We start from the raw sequence: 20070 nt of genomic DNA on the forward strand, positions 1-20070 counted from the left end.
TTTTAGTCTGAAAGGCTGTTAAATTTTTACTGACACAAGTCGATTTTTATTTTAGTTTGAGAACCAATAAATGTTTACACCAAATGATCTACTTTATCAACCCTCTGGGGTTCTTTGGACCAAATGGTCCCGAAGAATTTAAATAAAAAAATGTGTAAAATCATAGCTTCATCAGAATGGTGACTTTGTTGATACTTGGTATATGAACACCCCAAAAAATTGGGGACAGGATTTGAATAGTCTAAGTGGTTGTAAAAAAAATGGTCACACTCAGGGCCTTCGGGTCCAAATGGACCCGCATAGGAAATGAATGGGAAATTGGCAAAAATGTGACAATACAGAGTTTTTTTGTGCGTACAATCTACAAATCAGCCACGATCCAGAAAAAAAGCACACAACAGTGAAGGGGTGAATCTATAAAACATCAAGAGTGCAAAACAGACACACACACACACACAAACACACTTTTATACATAAACAAACGAATAAATTCAGATTACATATGGTTTTGCATTTTTAAAATGCTCAGTTTGTCCACCAGATGGCATCCATCTCATTTCAAAAATTGCTTTTATGAGGTCTAGGCTTGACTCTAAAATGAAATACAGCTTTAAAAAAGCTTTTTTTTTTTAATTTTCTATTATATTCAATGGGGGGAAAATGGGTCATATTTATTGCATAAATATTAATTATAAATCTTAAATTATCTCAAAACACCAAAAAAGAAAAGAAAAAATATTATAAAAAACAAGTAAAAAAAAGAAAATATGATTTTCTTTTAATAAATATGAATCAAACCCTTCCGGACCATTTGGTCCCGAAGACCCTGAGTGTGACCCTGAAATGAAGAACCCCAGAGGGTCAAACACTGACGTCCTTTGCCATGAATCAGTTTGTCGTTTTTATACATGTAGAAAAGCCTTGGCTCTCTGTCATTTATCCCGATTTATTGTTCAGTAAGGAGCCGATGGTTGGAGGCATGGGCTTTATGAAGCGTCGTTCGGCTCGCCCCGATCTCAGGCGATGGACGGTGTCGTTCATCTCAATTCTGCTTTTATTGGGTCATTTGTCTACTACATTAACCTGCCGCTCACCTCATCTGTCCAAACGCCCCACAGTTCATCTAGATCTTTCTCTGCATTTTCATCCTCCAATAACGTCAAAGTAATTTGCCGAAAGAAAAATCCCCACACCTGCCGGCATCCTTATTGAGCCCGAGGGAACAAGAAGTGCTGGAATCCATAATGGACGGCTTTATACTCAGATGAACAGCGCTCTTTTCTGTCCGGTACGGGTGTGTGCCAAATGGCTCAGTGCCGGCGAGATTATTAACGTGTAATTAAATCAACATCTGGTGAGCTCAGCCGTGTGAGGATATAACGGCACAATCTCGCTCTGCTTTGAGCTTCTGTTTATTCAGCAATAATTGATGTTTTTATCAGAAAGCCTCCAGTTTCATCATCCAGTCTCGTTTCATTCCTCTGCTGGGAAAAGTGTTCTTATTTAAAAACATTGAAGTCAGAGAGATTGTGCTTCATAAAGACACTTAAAACAACTGACCAGAATCAGATAATGGACCTTTACACACACACACACACACGTTTCTTTCCACAAAAGTTTCAAATTTTTGTTTTTGCACATTTGTCTTATTTTACCTTATCTTGCATCGAGTTGCACAGAACTGGGTCACGCTGCTGTGTTTCTAACACAACGGCTGACGGCAAATTTATCATTTTTCTTCAGACCGACGAACATAATCAATCTCTCGATATATTTTTCCTCTTTAGGCAGGTCATAGAAACGCTTTTATACTTTGCTATTGAGCAAAAATAATGTTTGCTGTCATCTCCCGTTCACCAAGTTTGCCCAACTATGACGACGACTTCTGAGAATCTCAGAAATGTGAGAAGAACTCATGATGCGCAAAACTGAAATTACATAAAATCAAAGAACAAGTTTAAGGGCGAATTAGAAATTTGTTCGGATCTAGTGCAAAAACTGCAGACTTGATGCATGTATTCTGAGTAAAAACAGCAACATTTAAATCACTAATATTTCATAATATTTATAGTAGTTTGACCAGACTGATCATTTTTGAAAGGCTCTAAACTGTGTGAAATATTTATATTTTCCAGGGTTTCTGCGGGTCTTAAAAAGTCTGGATTTGCCCTTACACAAATTAAAAAGGTCTTAAATCAGGGCAGAAAGTATTAAATTCATAAAGTCGTGGCATTAAATGTTGCATGCATTGCAACAACAACAAAAAAATCTTTAAATCAAGATGCATTTAAATGGAAAATAAAGTCTTGAAAGTTTTATGTGAGTTTATGACTAAAACAAGAACGAATATCTGTGTTGTGAAAACCCTTTGAATTACCACTGGCAGATATTTGTTCTGGTTTTAATTATAAACTCACTTTTTGATCAATTTCACAGAAAACAAGACGTCATATTTTATGTCATATTGTATCTCCAGTAAATACATTTTGATTTAAGAATCTTTAGACATTTGCACTGGAAAACAAGTCAAAACTACAGAGGAAGAACATCAACCTTTTTTTGCAGGAGATACAGGTAATGTGTATATATACCCTTATCTAGGGCACTATTTGAGGACACAGTCATTTGTAGTGTTGTCCAAAACCATAGGGGACATAATCAAGTGGACACGATCAATCCCATAATGCACCTCAATAACAATAAATTAGCGATTTCGATTTGATTCTATTTTATGGCGCTGTTAACATCGTGTATTCGGTTAAGCAGACGCAGGGAACATGTTTAATCAGCATTTGCAACTTTTGCTCGTAATGATTACAATATAAGGATGATGATAGTTTTGAATGGCGACCCAAGTTGACATCATCTGAATTCATCGGCCTGAAAATATCGCAAAGGCTGGAACTTCTTTGCACTGAATGAAGTAGGTACTCCTCACTGTCCTCATTTTCATCCATTCATCTAGTATTAGTGGTGTAATGTCGGTAATGGTGAACGAGAGGTGATGATTTGGAAACAGCCCATGGTCTCATCAGGACACTAATGTTATAGTGTGCACCGCCATCTTGTGTCTTCATCAGGAATGACAACTGTGATTGACTCCTTCACACATAACTGCCATAAAGTCACCATGATATATATTTTTTTATAAATGATTTCCATTTATATAAAAAACTGCGATGTTCCAAAATAAATAAAATTGGTCAGTTTTAATTTCACGGTGACTTAGAGAGTACAACAGACATAACATCGATAAAGAAAAGTATATGAGGCTAGTCTTTTTTCCCCCATAATATTTCAGCGTTTTACATTCTATAACGCTTTAAATAGCCTATGGTTTCAAAGCAGCTTCAATATATTGCTTTATGTTGTGTATTTCATTTACATAATGCGTTCTGGGAAGGTTATCTTTTAGGTTATAAAATAAAACCTAAAAATAACCTGTAAGGAACGTTCTGGGAAGATTATCTTTCGGTTATAAAATAAAATAAATAAACTGCAGGGAAAGTTCTGGGAAGGTTCTCTCTAAAAAGAGAGCAAAAACCATGGGAACATTCTGTGTTTGCCGAGTAGCTGCTAACGTTACTTTTTTCTAACAATTCTGACTTTTCTCACAATTGAGAGTTTATATCCACTGATCTATATAAATGATTTATATAGATAAATATATAGATCTATTCATTTAAATAGGTCAGTCAGTGTTTACTTCACAATTCAGTGAGAAAATGCGAGTGAATTGATGGCGCTAGCAATCCCAGAATGCCTCACTCTCTGCCTTCAGGCGCGATCAAGCCTGTCCTTGAAACAATGTTCAAGGCTTGAACCTTGTTTTATTTTCACGAAATCCATTTGTATGAACTGTTCCTGTTCACACAAGAGCCGAGCACACTTTTGATGCTCTTCATTTGTGTTTTGGTGAGAATATTTCAACACGGATTCCTGTCAGTAACTCTGCGGAGTGACGCTGTTGTTGACGCGTTGCTATGGTGACGCGGCGCTCATATTCACGCGGCTGCTGCTGAACCGGCTGAAGATCATCATCATCATCATAATCCTCGGGGTTTATGGATCATTATGAGGTTATTCGACAGGTCGGTCAGGGCGCGTTCGGGAGCGCGCTTCTGGTCAAACACCGACACCGAGACGATGAGCTGCTATACGTCATCAAAGAGATTCACCTGAGACAGGTAACGTTAAAGTTAACAAAGTAAGATCCGATACTGCAGTCAGAGCCACTTCTTCTGGCTGCTTGACATTAAAAAAATAATAATTTCATAATTTGTTAATTTGTGACTGCTGGAGAGTTTCTGTAAAGCTGCTTCGAAACTAGGGTATATTTACACAAATAAACTTGGATTGAATCCGATCATGATCAATTCTTTTACATTAATATTGAATTTTTTTAGATTTTGGAGAAAATTTTTGACGTTTGTCTTTGACGAATTGCTTTTGTAAGTCGCTTTGCTAAATGCATAAACGTTGGGGACATGGGGAAACAGTGTGGATTTACTTTTAAACAGCAACATATTTAGATATAAGTTTAGCATGTGCAGGATGATATAAATAGAAACATTTGCAAATGTCGTTGTTATTTTATAGAGAAAAATGACATTAAAAGAGAGGTTAAAACTGGATCAGCTTTTACACATGTACATTTCAGACGAATTCGCTTCCTTTAAAACTTAATCTAATTCGAAATACTGAATAATAAGACAATTAATTACAGTAATTATCACAATTAAATAATAATAAAAACAAGTAGTAACAATTCTGGATGGCTCATTTTACCCCAAAGGGTTTCATTTGAGCGTTTTACCTCAAAATAAAAACTATAACTTTTACTGAAAAACATTCATATGTTCTCAGATCCCTCATTAACAAATATACACAAAATAACTTTGACATTCAACATAATACAATGTAATAAAACTATTTTCCAGAGACACAGAATTAGATCAATTAGCCTACCCTCAAAACTGTTTCAGCTGACTGAATGATGATATTCAGATGAAATTACAAAATTAGAAATAGAGTAGACATTCATCAAAAGTGCAGAGATGAGAGAAGGGAGAAAATAGGGGGGGATATGTTGTTGACGGTTAACAGGCTATACAATTAAAACATTGATTCTAAATTAAATTGTTCAAATACTCACCAGTTTGGCAATGACAGCAGGAACAAACTGAACTCTTAAAGCTGTTATAATGTATAATGTATCTTTTAATACTAGAATGACTGTTTTAAAATCATGATGTGCTGCTGCAGTCTCTGATCCGTTCATGTGGGATGAGCGCTGGAATTATGGGATCTGGGAATAGAGAACAGGAGAAACTGTCTCTGTCTCGGTTGTCTGTGTGTGTGTGTGTGTGTGTGTGTGTGTGTGTCTGTCTAAGTTTTGTGTGTGTGTGTGTGTGTGTGTGTGTGTGTGTGTGTGTGTATGTGTGTCTCAGTTGTCTGTGAGTGTGTCTGTCTAAGTTTTGTGTGTGTGTGTGTGTGTGTGTGTGTGTGTCTGTCTCAGTTGTCTGTGTGTGTGTCTGTGTATATCTCTGTCTCAGTTGTGTGTGTGTGTGTGTGTGTGTGTGTGTGTGTGTGTGTGTGTGTGTGTGTGTGTGTGTGTGTGTGTGTGTCTCTCTCTGTCTCAGTTGTCTGCTCGGGATAAGGACGCCTCCAGAAAGGAAGTGACTCTGCTGTCCAAAATGAGACATCCAAACATTGTGGCCTTTTATAAATCATTTTACGGTCAGTGTTCTGCATCTGTCATGATTTATTCTTTATATTGTATGTGATATAGATTAGTTTTAATATAGTATCCTTAATTAAACCAGGAACGTTCTACCAATGTTCTGAACAAATGTTCTTCTAGTAACATTAAAAGAATGTTTGTTCAAAGTTATCTGAAAATTATCAAAAACATAAATAAATCATAATTCATGGTAGTTTTTTTCTGAAAATGTAACTAGGTCTACTTGTTTCGGAATGTTCAGAGAACATTCAAAAGTAACATTTCCACAATGTGTGCAAAGTTCTAAAATGGAATGTTCCCTTAAAGAGATAGTTCACCCAAAAATGAAAATCAGCCATGATTTACTACTCGCCCTCAAGTCATCCTAGGTGTATATAACATTCTTCTTTCAGACGAATACAATCAGAGTTATATTAAAAAATGTCCTGGCTCTTCCAAGCTTTATAATGGCAGTAAATTGCTGTTTCTGTTTAGAAGTGCATAAAAGTGCATCTATCCATCATAAAGTGCATCTATACATCATAAAGTGCATCTATCCGTCATAAAGTGCATCTATTCATCATAAAAGTGCATCTATCCATCATAAAGTGCATCTATACATCATAAAGTGCATCTATCCGTCATAAAGTGCATCTATTCATCATAAAAGTGCATCTATCCATCATAAAGTGCATCTATCCATCATAAAAGTGCATCTATCCATCATAAAAGTGCATCTATACATCATAAAGTGCATCTATCCATCATAAAAGTGCATCTATCCATCATAAAGTGCATCTATACATCATAAAGTGCATCTATCCGTCATAAAGTGCATCTATCCATCATAAAGTGCATCTATCCGTCATAAAGTGCATCTATCCATCATAAAAGTGCATCTATCCATCATAAAAGTGCATCTATCCATCATAAAGTGCATCTATTCATCATAAAGTGCATCTATCCATCATAAAGTGCATCTATCTGTCATAAAGTGCATCTATCCATCATAAAAGTGCATCTATCCATCATAAAAGTGCATCTATCCATCATAAAGTGCATCTATCCATCATAAAGTGCATCTATCCATCATAAAGTGCATCTATCCATCATAAAGTGCATCTATCCATCATAAAAGTGCATCTATCCATCATAAAGTGCATCTATCCGTCATAAAGTGCATCTATTCATCATAAAGTGCATCTATCCATCATAAAAGTGCATCTATCCATCATAAAGTGCATCTATCCATCATAAAAGTGCATCTATCCATCATAAAGTGCATCTATCCATCATAAAAGTGCATCTATCCATCATAAAGTGCATCTATCCGTCATAAAGTGCATCTATTCATCATAAAGTGCATCTATCCATCATAAAAGTGCATCTATCCATCATAAAGTGCATCTATCCATCATAAAAGTGCATCTATCCATCATAAAGTGCATCTATCCATCATAAAAGTGCATCTATCCATCATAAAAGTGCATCTATCCATCATAAAGTGGATCTATCCATCATAAAAGTGCATCTATCCATCATAAAAGTAAATCTATCCATCATAAAAGTGCATCTATCCATCATAAAGTGGATCTATCCATCATAAAAGTGCATCTAACCGTCATAAAGTGCATCTATCCATCATAAAGTGCATCTATCCGTCATAAAGTGCATCTATTCATCATAAAGTGCATCTATCCATCATAAAAGTGCATCTATCCATCATAAAGTGCATCTATCCGTCATAAAGTGCATCTATCCGTCATAAAGTGCATCTATTCATCATAAAGTGGATCTATCCATCATAAAAGTGCATCTAACCGTCATAAAGTGCATCTATCCATCATAAAGTGCATCTATCCATCATAAAGTGCATCTGTCCGTCATAAAGTGCATCTATTCATCATAAAGTGCATCTATCCATCATAAAAGTGCATCTATCCGTCATAAAGTGCATCTATTCATCATTAAAGTGCATCTATCTATCATAAAGTGCATCTATCCATCATTAAAGTGCATCTATCCATCATAAAGTGCATCTATCCATCATAAAAGTGCATCTATCCATCATAAAGTGCATCTATCCATCATAAAAGTGCATCTATCCATCATAAAGTGCATCTATCCGTCATAAAGTGCATCTATTCATCATAAAGTGCATCTATCCATCATAAAAGTGCATCTATCCATCATAAAGTGCATCTATCCATCATAAAAGTGCATCTATCCATCATAAAGTGCATCTATCCATCATAAAAGTGCATCTATCCATCATAAAAGTGCATCTATCCATCATAAAGTGGATCTATCCATCATAAAAGTGCATCTATCCATCATAAAAGTAAATCTATCCATCATAAAAGTGCATCTATCCATCATAAAGTGGATCTATCCATCATAAAAGTGCATCTAACCGTCATAAAGTGCATCTATCCATCATAAAGTGCATCTATCCGTCATAAAGTGCATCTATTCATCATAAAGTGCATCTATCCATCATAAAAGTGCATCTATCCATCATAAAGTGCATCTATCCGTCATAAAGTGCATCTATCCGTCATAAAGTGCATCTATTCATCATAAAGTGGATCTATCCATCATAAAAGTGCATCTAACCGTCATAAAGTGCATCTATCCATCATAAAGTGCATCTATCCATCATAAAGTGCATCTGTCCGTCATAAAGTGCATCTATTCATCATAAAGTGCATCTATCCATCATAAAAGTGCATCTATCCGTCATAAAGTGCATCTATTCATCATAAAGTGCATCTATCCATCATAAAGTGCATCTATCCGTCATAAAGTGCATCTATCCATCATAAAGTGCATCTATCCGTCATAAAGTGCATCTATCCGTCATAAAGTGCATCTATCCATCATAAAGTGCATCTATTCATCATAAAGTGCATCTATCCATCATAAAGTGCATCTATCCATCATAAAAGTGCATCTATCCGTCATAAAGTGCATCTATCCATCATAAAAGTGCATCTATCCGTCATAAAGTGCATCTATCCATCATAAAGTGGATCTATCCGTCATAAAGTGCATCTATCCATCATAAAGTGCATCTATCCGTCATAAAGTGCATCTATCCATCATAAAGTGCATCTATCCATCATAAAGTGGATCTATCCGTCATAAAGTGCATCTATCCATCATAAAGTGCATCTATCCATCATAAAGTGCATCTATCCGTCATAAAGTGCATCTATCCGTCATAAAGTGCATCTATTCATCATAAAGTGGATCTATCCGTCATAAAGTGCATCTATCCATCATAAAGTGCATCTATCCGTCATAAAGTGCATCTATCCATCATAAAGTGCATCTATCCGTCATAAAGTGCATCTATCCGTCATAAAGTGCATCTATCCGTCATAAAGTGCATCTAGCATCATAAAGTGCATCTATCCGTCATAAAGTGCATCTATTCATCATAAAGTGCATCTATCCATCATAAAAGTGCATCTATCCATCATAAAAGTGCATCTATCCATCATAAAAGTGCATCTATCTATCATTAAAGTGCATCTATCCATCATTGAAGTGCATCTATCCATCATTAAAGTGCATCTATCCATCATAAAAGTGCATCTATCCATCATAAAAGTGCATCTATCCATCATAAAAGTGCATCTATCCATCATAAAAGAGCATCTATCATCATTAAAGTGCATCTATCCATCATAAAAGTGCATCTATCCATCATAAAAGTGCATCTATCCATCATAAAAGTGCATCTATCTATCATTAAAGTGCATCTATCCATCATAAAGTGCATCTATCCATCATTAAAGTGCATCTATCCATCATTAAAGTGCATCTATCCATCATTAAAGTGCATCTATCCATCATTAAAGTGCATCTATCCATCATTAAAGTGCATCTATCCATCATAAAAGTGCATCTATCCATCATAAAAGTGCATCTATCCATCATAAAAGTGCATCTATCCATCATAAAAGTGCATCTATCCATCATAAAAGTGCATCTATCCATCATAAAAGTGCATCTATCTATCATTAAAGTGCATCTATCCATCATTAAAGTGCATCTATCCATCATTAAAGTCCTCCTCCTCCGGGTTAATAAAGGCCTTTTAAAGTGAAGCGATGCGTTCGTGTAAGAAAAATATCCATATTTAAAACTTTACAAACTATAATCTCTAACTTCCGCTAACTGTCGTACGCGTGTTCACGAGAGACTGGTGTTCCAGTGAATGATGTAGGACACTCCAGTGATAATATGCCAGTTCTTGCGAGAACCAAGTTTGTTGACATCGAAGGATGCAAACGTCCTACGCTGGAACGCCAGTCTCTAGTGAACGTGCGTACGACATGGGCTACGATCATGGGCTAATTTTCATTTTTGGGTGAACTATTCCTTTGACATTCATATAACCAAGAAAAAAGATGTTAGGAAAACATTCAGAAATAATGTTTTTATAACTTAAATTGAATGTTAGCAAACCCTCCTGCTGGATTTGAACACGCACTAATTTTTTGTGTGTTTGTGTGCGCTATCCAGACAGAAATAACCTCTACATCCTGATGGAATACTGTGACGCCGGTGATCTGATGAACAGAATCAAAATGCAAAGAGGAAAACCCTTCACAGAGCAACAGGTCAGTAGCCTGACAAGCCAGACTCACATCAAGATGTTGGGTCTGGGAACTCACCATTGGCAGCGCTCAATCCGAGGGGCGGGATAAACGGTTGTCTTTCAGATTCCCTCTGCACGCAATAGGATAGCGCTACAACCAACCAGAGCAACGAACGGTTGTGGCTGAGTGAGTCCCATGCGTTTTCCCACCAGCGGAGCTAGTTGATATATTAAACTTTTGCCGTATCCGGTCGGCAAAACTCCGAACACATCTTCCTTATTTAAAAATGACTTCAGTGCCGTTCTTTGTTCTTTTCTCAAAGAAAAGCTAAACTCCAAGTCCTCCAGAGTCGCGACTAAAGCCAATTCGAAAGACCACTGTTTTCTAGCAGCACCAGCATCTTCTTTGTTTTCAAGTAGCAGGGAATTCACGCGGAACCGTCGCAACTCTGCCGTCATTATGTTAAGCCCGCCCACCAACTCTATACACGATGTGATTGGCCTGACTAGAGTTTGTTTTTTCCAGCTCGAAAGCCAACGAAGAGTTGCTGGACCACACTGGCTGCAAAATACATTTTCTAGCTCTAGATTTCTAGGCTAGCAGGTCAGGGCTTCATATTTACTTCTTTGCTCACCAGATACTGTGGCTGGTGGTTTTCCAAAGTTACTAGCCACTCAGCATTTTCACTGGCCACAATTTTCACATCGAGACGCGGGGGAAAATCTGACGTATAGATATTTTTAGTATTATCTCATAATTTGGCTGCATGTTTATTAGGCCGCTGTCACTTTAAGACCTGACACACTGATCCATTATATTGTTACACATGCGTTTTCTTTCTCAACTGTTTACATTCACTTAAAACAGAGCTGACTGTGTTAACCAACCGGCATTTTGACATTATTTTGTGTGTATTTTACTGTTTAAGCAGCGAAAAAGAACAGTTTGTCACTGAGAGCTGGATTTATGTGCCGCACTTTGAGTGTTTGATCAAAAACTCTGTGGGAATGAGTAAAATTATGTGTATTTCCACGCCGAAATTCAAGCTCTGTGACACAATAGAAACAATATTCATCCAGAGCAAATTAAACGAGTGAGTGAAGAGAGGCGGGTTTGTGTGTCACTCGCTGTCTGAGAGATGAGAGAGAAAGAGAAGCTGGTATCTTGTATCTATTCTGCAGAAAATTAGTATTGGAAGCGTTTCAGATATTTCAGTATCAATATGTATCAAAAAATCTATATTTTCGGCAACACTACATTGCAGTTAGTTTTTTATTTCAGATGCCTATTTACATACAACATTTACATACAACAATTGACAAATGTCTATATTATATATAAAATTCAACCCTGCTAAAGTGTCCAGTAGGAGTGACTGCGTTACACACCACTGATGAAATACACACGCATTGGTTAGGTTAACGGGTGCAAAAGAAACATCCTGAAGTTCCCTAAAAATGAGGCGAGTTTCATAATTTGGTCTCGTGTCGTGTGTATATGAGAGTTCAGACAAAGATGATTTAAAGAACTTGAGCTCATCTTTTCTTCTCTATTGTGTCGTATATCCGAGTGAAACGCTTCTGAAACAAGAGTAAATGTGGGCGGGGCTTGATTTTGTCTGTGGGGAATTGATTGGATGGTTGTGGTTTGCTATTGGTGGATCTCATGTGAGTGACAGGTTGTAGCCCCTCCCACATCATCAGAGAAGAGAAGAGATGCTGCAGGAGGAAGTTATTCTCATTCAAGATTATGCATTATCGATAAATCATTTATATAAATACTGCAATATTCCATAAAATCATTTCACTCAAATATACAGTATGTCACAATAGGGAAAGACTAGACTAGTGCAACTTACATTTCATGCTGACTTTAAATAAATGCAGAGTTTGAAGAACAGCCTTTATTTAAAATAGAGATTATATCAATGAAATCCATGTGCTGTGATTTTATCACAGTCTTTAATAAAAGACTTTCATTCATTTTCATTTAAGCATTAGGGCCAGATTTACTAACAGCTGCTCCAGCACAAACCCTCTTCTGGCGTTATAAAACTGCTGTCAGGATTTACTAAAGACACAGTGAAGAATTAGCCCTGAAAAAGCGAGAACGGTTATTTATTGCGGCTGATATTATTGCATATGCATTTGTAGGAGTTTCTTTTTCAGACGCAGTACTTACGTGAGGAGAGGATTTAATGAATCATGCGAGGTGATTTACTACGGTTTACTCCATTATTTAAAGGTGCAGTGTGTGATTTTTAGCGGCATCTAGTGGTGACGTTACGAATTGCAACCAACAAAAGTTACGTTGGCTGACAGGAACATGTGTCATCGTCTGAGACAGCAGAGAGTAGCAGTTCAGCAATGAGGTTTCTTTACAAGGATAAATTAAGAAATTATGTTTACTTAATTATTCAGTAAAACTATATGTTATTTCGAATATTATTGTTACTTGTTTATCATTGTGTCAGTGTTTTATTCGCTGAACTAAGGTTGCTTCCTTGCACGAAGAGCAACATAGTAACGAAACGCGTTTGTCCGTTTAGGGCCACCGTAGAAACATGTCGGCGCATTTCAATGTAGGGAACCCGCGGTGTGTGTAGACAAACTGCTCATTCTAATGGTGCGTTCACACCGGACGCGAATAGAGCGTCTAGCGCTAGTGATTTCAATGTTAACGGTACTGATCCACTTTTACGACACGTCTGAAGCGCGGTGTCGCACGCCTCTCCACATTTGTAAGTTGATGGGCGTTCCTCAAGTTTACCGCTATGGGCGTGGTTTTGACCCAGCGGCCAGTCTAGAACAAAGGCCCCTCCAGAGACTACTTCTATTGGATAGACACGTTGCGTTTGACGAATTCATTTGCATAAAGATGGGCATCGGCCAGCTTTTTGACGCGCAGCATTTTTCCAAATGAAGCGCCGCCTTCCCGGGATGCTTTGCGGGCACGTTAAAGTCACGTGACGTCACCCATAGGAATAAAGTGGAGTGCAGCGCGACTGAAGTGTCGCACGGACAAGTGGATCAGTACCGTTAGTCAATGCAAAGACGCGTTACGCGCGTAAAAAATTCCTGCGGCGCGGTAGACGCGAATTCGCCTCATTCGCGCGTCAAGTTGACGCGAATGGCGCGAATGGCGCGAAAAGCGCCAATTGAGCGTCTGGCGCGTTCCGGGCAAATGATTTATTTAGTGCTTTTTGTGCATTCACGCGTTTGACGCGAATTCGCGTTTTTTTTCGAGTTGAAAAATCTGAACTTCTGCGTCAAATTCGCGCCGCGTTAACCAATCAGGTGCCAGCTTGCTGCTGTCACGTGGTAAAGTAAATATTTTACCACATAAAAACTTGATTTTAATATATGAGACATTCATTTTGTATGCTATTTATTCCATATCTAATCTAGATTATATGAAACATTATTATTATTATTCTAAAGTAAGAGAACCAACATACTTTAGTGCAAGAACATAGTTCGTGTCTGTGTTGTGTGAGGGAAAAAATCACAGGACAGTTTAAACACTTTTGTAGTAGCCTAGGCTGGCTCCATTTATCATCAAAACAAAAATAAATTACAGATTAGGTGGGTGAGGGCGAGGGTGATCCTCGCTCCGATGCGGGACAGCAGGTCATTGAACTGGGCGCGGGACAGGCGGAAGTACCGCTGAAAGCGGCCGTCATCCAGGTGCAGCTCCTGAAAATGGTGAAACTCGCCGAACTGGGTTCGCCTCCGAAGGGTCTGGTGGACCCAAATACGGCGATGATGATCCCTACGCCGCTGTTCTGCTCTCCAGAGCAAATACAGAGCGGTGACTCTCTCGATAAATGACCCATCAACAACAGCCATCTTGTAAAAAGATGGCTGACAACGGGGTTTGAAACTTTTGAAACTTTCGCCTCTGACGCGCGTGACGCGTGTAAATTTCGCTTCAAACTTTTGTCGCGCAAATTAACACAAAGTGGTCAAGCGTCAAACTAGACGCGGTAGACGCGAATTTGACACGCTATTCGCGTCCGGTGTGAACGCACAGTAAGGTAATACAAATATAACGGTTCATTAAGTAAAGGCGGGCGTACACGGTGCGAATTCTGACGGTCGGAAGATCGTATGTCCACGCACACTTTACGAGTGAGTTTATACGAAAATCATACGGAGGCAGTGATATATCACACGATTTTACGACCTGCTGAATTCCAAAGAAATCGCACGAAGTTAAAGATATAAAGTGCATAAATGGTATTCATCATTTTATTTGTTATTAAATAAACTTACATTTCGCCGAATTCTGCCCCTCATTTAAGTCCTCAGTTCACTCGTACTGCGTGCTCATCAGCACATCATCAGTTGGCCGAAAGAAAGTTCTGTTTAGAGACGGTACTATCACGCATGCGCAGTATCTCCAGCTCATCGGTTCTCCGTATCGAACGTGTCCGAAAGAAACAGTTCTCGGTTCTGTACTGGTGATTCAAGAACTGCAACAACCAGTTCTTGACTCGAGAACCGTAGCATAGGCCATCGATGCATCATGTCTCCAGTATGTTTAATACGTTATGTTTTAATGCATTATAAACATTTACTAAGCAGTGCACCTTTAAAACCTTGGCAAGAGTTTACATCAAAGATTTATATCAACTTACTTAGAAATTAAATGAGCTGTTCCTGAAAATATTATTTTAGTATAATAATAAATGTTTAGTTTAAATCCATTCATTGTTTTTCCAAACTTTAAAATAATACAGTAATAATAAAGTAATTATATGATCAACATGTTTCCAACATGTTTTATTTTGTTACACTAGCCTACTGATGTTCAACTAAATACTTAAGAAACGTACATTTCTTCCTTCAGAAAAAATTGGATGCATGCTCAGCTCATCAACTCATCAGTTCTCATTATGTCGAACGTGTCCAAAAGAAACAGTTCTCGGTTCTGTACTGGTGATCCGAGAACCGCTGTACCTGTGCGTTCGGTAGTACGCGCATGCGCAGTATCAGCTGCTCGTGCTGCTCATCACTTCTCTCAGCACCAACATGTCTCAGTTCAGTGAACTGTTGGAGTTACTGGAGTAAAATATACTCCGGGAAATGGGTTTATTTCGATTCGGAGGGACTGTCAGGCATGTCTGAAAGGGAGTAACTTTAGTAACTTGTGGATTAGCACTGACGCAAGACGCGAACTGTTTCGAACGATTCAGCCCGATTTAGTGTACTGGTTCTAAAAACCGGTGTACTAAAAAGAACCGGTTCAAAAGAACGATTCGTTCACGAACCGGCCATCACCAGACAGTAGTATTCTGGACTTGTTTTTTGGATTAATGTCACAGTTTAGGAAGTTATTAAAGTGGTTCGTGATATATTAATCTTATTTCCAAAACACAAGCTTTGAACTTATTTCGGATTTTTATAATTTCTTTGTTTTTGTTTGTTTTTCGTAGCAATATCTGGCAACATTGTTCTGTCGGCATTAATAATAAAAAAAGATTAGGCTGTAGACAAACTGTAATTGCTGTTAGGAAGATACAAACGCAATGATCATCGTGACGTGTAAGAATCTGTAAGAAATGTATAACATTATCAAAAACAATAGCATAGCCTAATACAGATCTGTATGTTACAGAATGAAAAATGCCAAATACTGGCCAGCAGGAACACGGCAGATGCGGTTTAGTTAACCTTTCACAAAGTCATCATAAAAACATTAATTGAAGCAGTGTTTCTAGTAGTGCTGGGCGGTTTGACCAAAAATTTATATCACGTTTTTTTTTTTAAATTATGCCGGTTTTCTGGTTTATGACGGGGTTTTTTTTTCATGCATAATCAGGTGTTCAAAGCATTTTCTACTGGTTGAGAGAGGAATTACTGCAGTAAATTGACTTAGGACGGTCTATTTTACTGTCATTAGTGAATATTGTAGAATAGAATAGCGCCCAGTATAACCTAAAATTGTTATTTCTTAACGTTCTAATAACGTTCTTATAACCAGGAAGTAACGTTAATACAACGTTTATATAACGGGAGAATTGTACGTTCTAATGACGTTTGAATGATGTTCTTATAACCAAGCAAGAACGTTAATACAACGTTTATATAACGAGAGAATTGAACGTTCTTATAACGTTTTGAATGGAGTTCTTATAACCAAGAAATAACGTTAATACAACGTCTAAAAAACTGGACATTTTGAATGTTCCTAGAACATTCAGAAATAACGGTAACGTTTTTATAACTTAATGGGGACGTTATGAAAACATTCTTATTACTTAAAATTGTTAGCTGGGGAAGAGGAGAGATTCGCGATTGCACTGAACACGTTTTAAGTGCAGGATCTCTGAGCGAGCCCAGAGAAAATAGACCTATTTTAACAAGAGCAGCGTGTATCTGAGAGCGCGGCACATTATATTCCGCGCGAGCAGAGAGATTCGCGCTCGCACATTATATTAATGTTCTTTCGCGCTACAATAATGCGCTCAGCATCCATCGTCCATGTAACGTAACAGAGCACTGCTGTTTGTTTACTCTCACTCGTCGCTGCTTAGAAGTGCAACATTGTAAAGGGTCCGTCTGAAACAGTGTCGCGCAGCCTTACGTTCGTTCCGAATGTTGTGTAATTAAATACACCGGTATGGCGGTTTATTCAAAATTAAAATCGTGACGAAAACATAAACCGGTTTTCGGTTTGAACCGGTTCACCGCCCAGCACTAGTTTCTAGTAGTCCACACCATTTTCGTCTTTCTTCTGTGGATTTTCTCAGCTCCTGATTGGTCAAATTCAGATAGATCGACAAATCGGCTCATTCAACCGCACACACCTCACAAATGCAAGCCGACAGCTCCCGAACTTTTTCGACATGCTTAAAAATTATCGGGAGGGCGAGAGGTGCTCGGCTCGGCTCGTATCTTCCTCGCACACGATACGAGCCGCGACATGCGAGCATAACCGATTTACACGCGATTTCTCCCGAGTGAAAAAAATCATCTGGGAGCTCGTCAAACAGCAAAAAATCGCACCGTGTACGCCCGCCTTAAGGTCTTTATACACCACTGAAAACTTATTTTTCAAGGTAGTGAGGAAGCGCGCTCTGTAGCGCTGTGTGTTCGCTGTCGGCTACGCTAGAAACATGACCACACAATATGTCGACCTCCATAGAAGGGGGCGCCCGCGGTTATGGAGATATAAATGTCTCATTCTAAGGTAATAAAAACATAACGGTTCATTATGCAAGGTCTTTATACAACACTGAAAACATAGTTATGGATCTTATATTGCATTTCTGTCAATAGATCCTCAGAAATATTACACAATGCACCTTTAACACCCCAAAAAAAGGCCGTCTTAAATCAGACGCTAATTTGCGCTGCTCTTGTAGATTGTGTTGGTCATTATGGAAATTATCCGGCTGCGTCTGTTCTTTCATTTGAGCGGCGCTTTTATGGATTGTGCTCAGTTTGTCCTGTTTAGTAAATCTGGCTCTGAGTGTGTTGGTGTGCGTTTCAGATTGTGGACTGGTTTGTTCAGATCTGTCTGGGACTGAAGCACATTCACGACAGGAAGGTCCTGCACAGAGACATTAAAGCTCAGGTACTGTTACACACACACACACACACACACACACACACACACACACATACACTCACACGTGACCCTGATGTCGTCAGTGAATCCGGTGTCTCATGTGTTTGATCCTGTGCTCTAGAACATCTTTCTCACTCAAGGAGGACAGAAAGTCAAACTGGGAGATTTTGGCATCGCAAGAATGTTGAACAAGTGAGTCTGACTCTATTTCTTTGATGGAGTGTGTATTTTCCTCCTGCGCTGATGTTTGTTACGGTGTAAATCTGACAGTTCATCACGATATGATACGATATCTATTCTGTCGGCCAGCGATACAATATTTGCCGATACCTCAGGTAAAAAATTCTGAGATACGATTATGATTCGATTAGATTCAGGGCTATATCGATTGATGTATCAATATTTAGATATTATGTGCCAAGTTTTACACAACCAGTTACATTTTTATTAACTCAGAAATGCAACCAAAGTATAGCTACATGAACGTTTAATTAAACTAGTTGAAAATTGCACACCCTCTCCTAATTGGGACAATTACAATAAAAAAAAAAACACAGTTTTCTTAAAATTAAGAAAAATAAACATTGGGGGTTCAAAAAAATGTATGGTTCAACTTGTGGGGTGACAAATGCTGTTTTTCATCAGCCAACGTACTTTACTCAATTCCATGTTTCCTTTTCAGATGCGCTGACAAGTTTTTAGTATTTCCCAAGTATGTCAGCTGTTACTGGCTACGTTATTAATAACATGGGTTTTCTTTGCCTGCTCATCTGTTTTCGCAAATACACAATGTTTTCAAAACCACGATTTGCGATCGACAGCCGGCAGTTTTCTGCGTCTGTTTTTTCGCTTCTACAACCGCTCTGTTGCTGCACACACACACACACACACACACACACCGGCAGACAGTATGGTGAGTAAACGAAAATGCGTAGATGGACGTTACGTGAGGATGTGGAGAGTTTCAAAATAAAGTTACCTGATATAAATATTTCTCGTGTGGCATCGATGCATCGTATCGTTAAGGGGGTCGCACACCGGACGAGAAGCGCAGCGACAACTCGAGGTATCGCACACCGACTTCGGTAGTACCAAGTCCAAGTCGGTAATGAAATTTAAAAAATGTGACGCTTTGAGCGGTTGAGCTGAATAATAAACACCTGTGATTGGCCATTGTGTTCACGGGCTCATCAAATATGTCTGTGATTTGGCTACAATAATCAACGCTTCAAAAACATGTTGTATCAATTACCCCTTTTCCACCAAGGCAATGCTGGTGCTGGTTCGGAGCCAGAGCCTAGTTTCAAATCGGTTCTTTGCTTTTCCACACAAATAAATCTGGCTCTGGGCCAAGAAAACAGGTTCCAGCTCAGCACCAACTTTGAGCTTTTCCACCAAAAAAGAACTGGTTCGGAACTGGTGCTGGTTCAAAGTTGGTTTGGAGTTGGTTCAACTTGCGAACCTTCTCAGAACCTGTTTGTTTTTCCACTGACTAGAGCGCCCAGCGAACGATGTCGTTATATCACTGTGTACGTCTTAGCTAGAAACGCTTGCAAACCTACAACATTACTTTGGGATAATCTCTAACTCGTGAACCAAAAAGGCTTTAAAAACAATTGGAATAGTAAGTCTTTTAACCTTTTCCTTTGATATGTAATCTTTTCTTATTAGTTATGTACTCCTGTCTTGTGTCTTTTTTTTCTTTCCATTTATTTGTTCTATATTCTGTTTTCTTCTTTGCTTACATAATGTTTTCAATAAAAAAAACTAGAAACGCTTGCGCCAACTTCAAGCATAACAATTACAATGGCGGACTACATCGTGTTTCTGCAAATGTTTCCTCTGGCTTTGCGATCCTATATTATGGTCAGAAAAGATGTTTAGAACACAACTAAACCGATGTAAGCATGACGTGGTAAAAGAACGGTTCTAGTCCAGCAAAAGGCTCGTTCGACTTGAACCGGCGCAGCACAGACCGATCGGTTGATGACATCAAAGTACCGCGAGAGCGATTCAAAAGCATAAGGAGCCGTCTGCTCTCTAATCGCTCTCGCGGTACTTTGATGTCATCAACCGATCGGTCTGTGCAGCGCCGGTTCAAGTCGAGCAAGCCTAAAGAGTTGGTGCCGCTTTGGAACCAGTTTTCCAGGCCGATAACCGGGC

General features: G+C 38.5%; 1 protein-coding gene across 1 annotated transcript in view; it reads left to right on the forward strand.

The window, feature by feature from the left end:
* Positions 1–3882: 3882 nt before the first annotated feature.
* The window catches only part of nek5 (NIMA related kinase 5), a 37505-nt gene continuing 21317 nt past the window's right edge, over positions 3883–20070 (forward strand). Inside the window, exons 1-5 of the mRNA XM_077217179.1 lie at positions 3883–4187; positions 5643–5739; positions 10256–10353; positions 17830–17913; positions 18029–18099. Of these exons, the coding sequence (XP_077073294.1) occupies positions 4065–4187; positions 5643–5739; positions 10256–10353; positions 17830–17913; positions 18029–18099 (473 nt within the window). The 5' untranslated portion in view covers positions 3883–4064. The remainder of the gene's footprint in view (positions 4188–5642; positions 5740–10255; positions 10354–17829; positions 17914–18028; positions 18100–20070) is intronic.

The sequence above is a fragment of the Siphateles boraxobius genome, unplaced genomic scaffold (genome assembly GCF_051911475.1).
Source record: "Siphateles boraxobius isolate OS27281-9 unplaced genomic scaffold, OSU_SipBor_1 7, whole genome shotgun sequence".
Classification (NCBI taxonomy): Eukaryota; Metazoa; Chordata; class Actinopteri; order Cypriniformes; family Leuciscidae; genus Siphateles; species Siphateles boraxobius.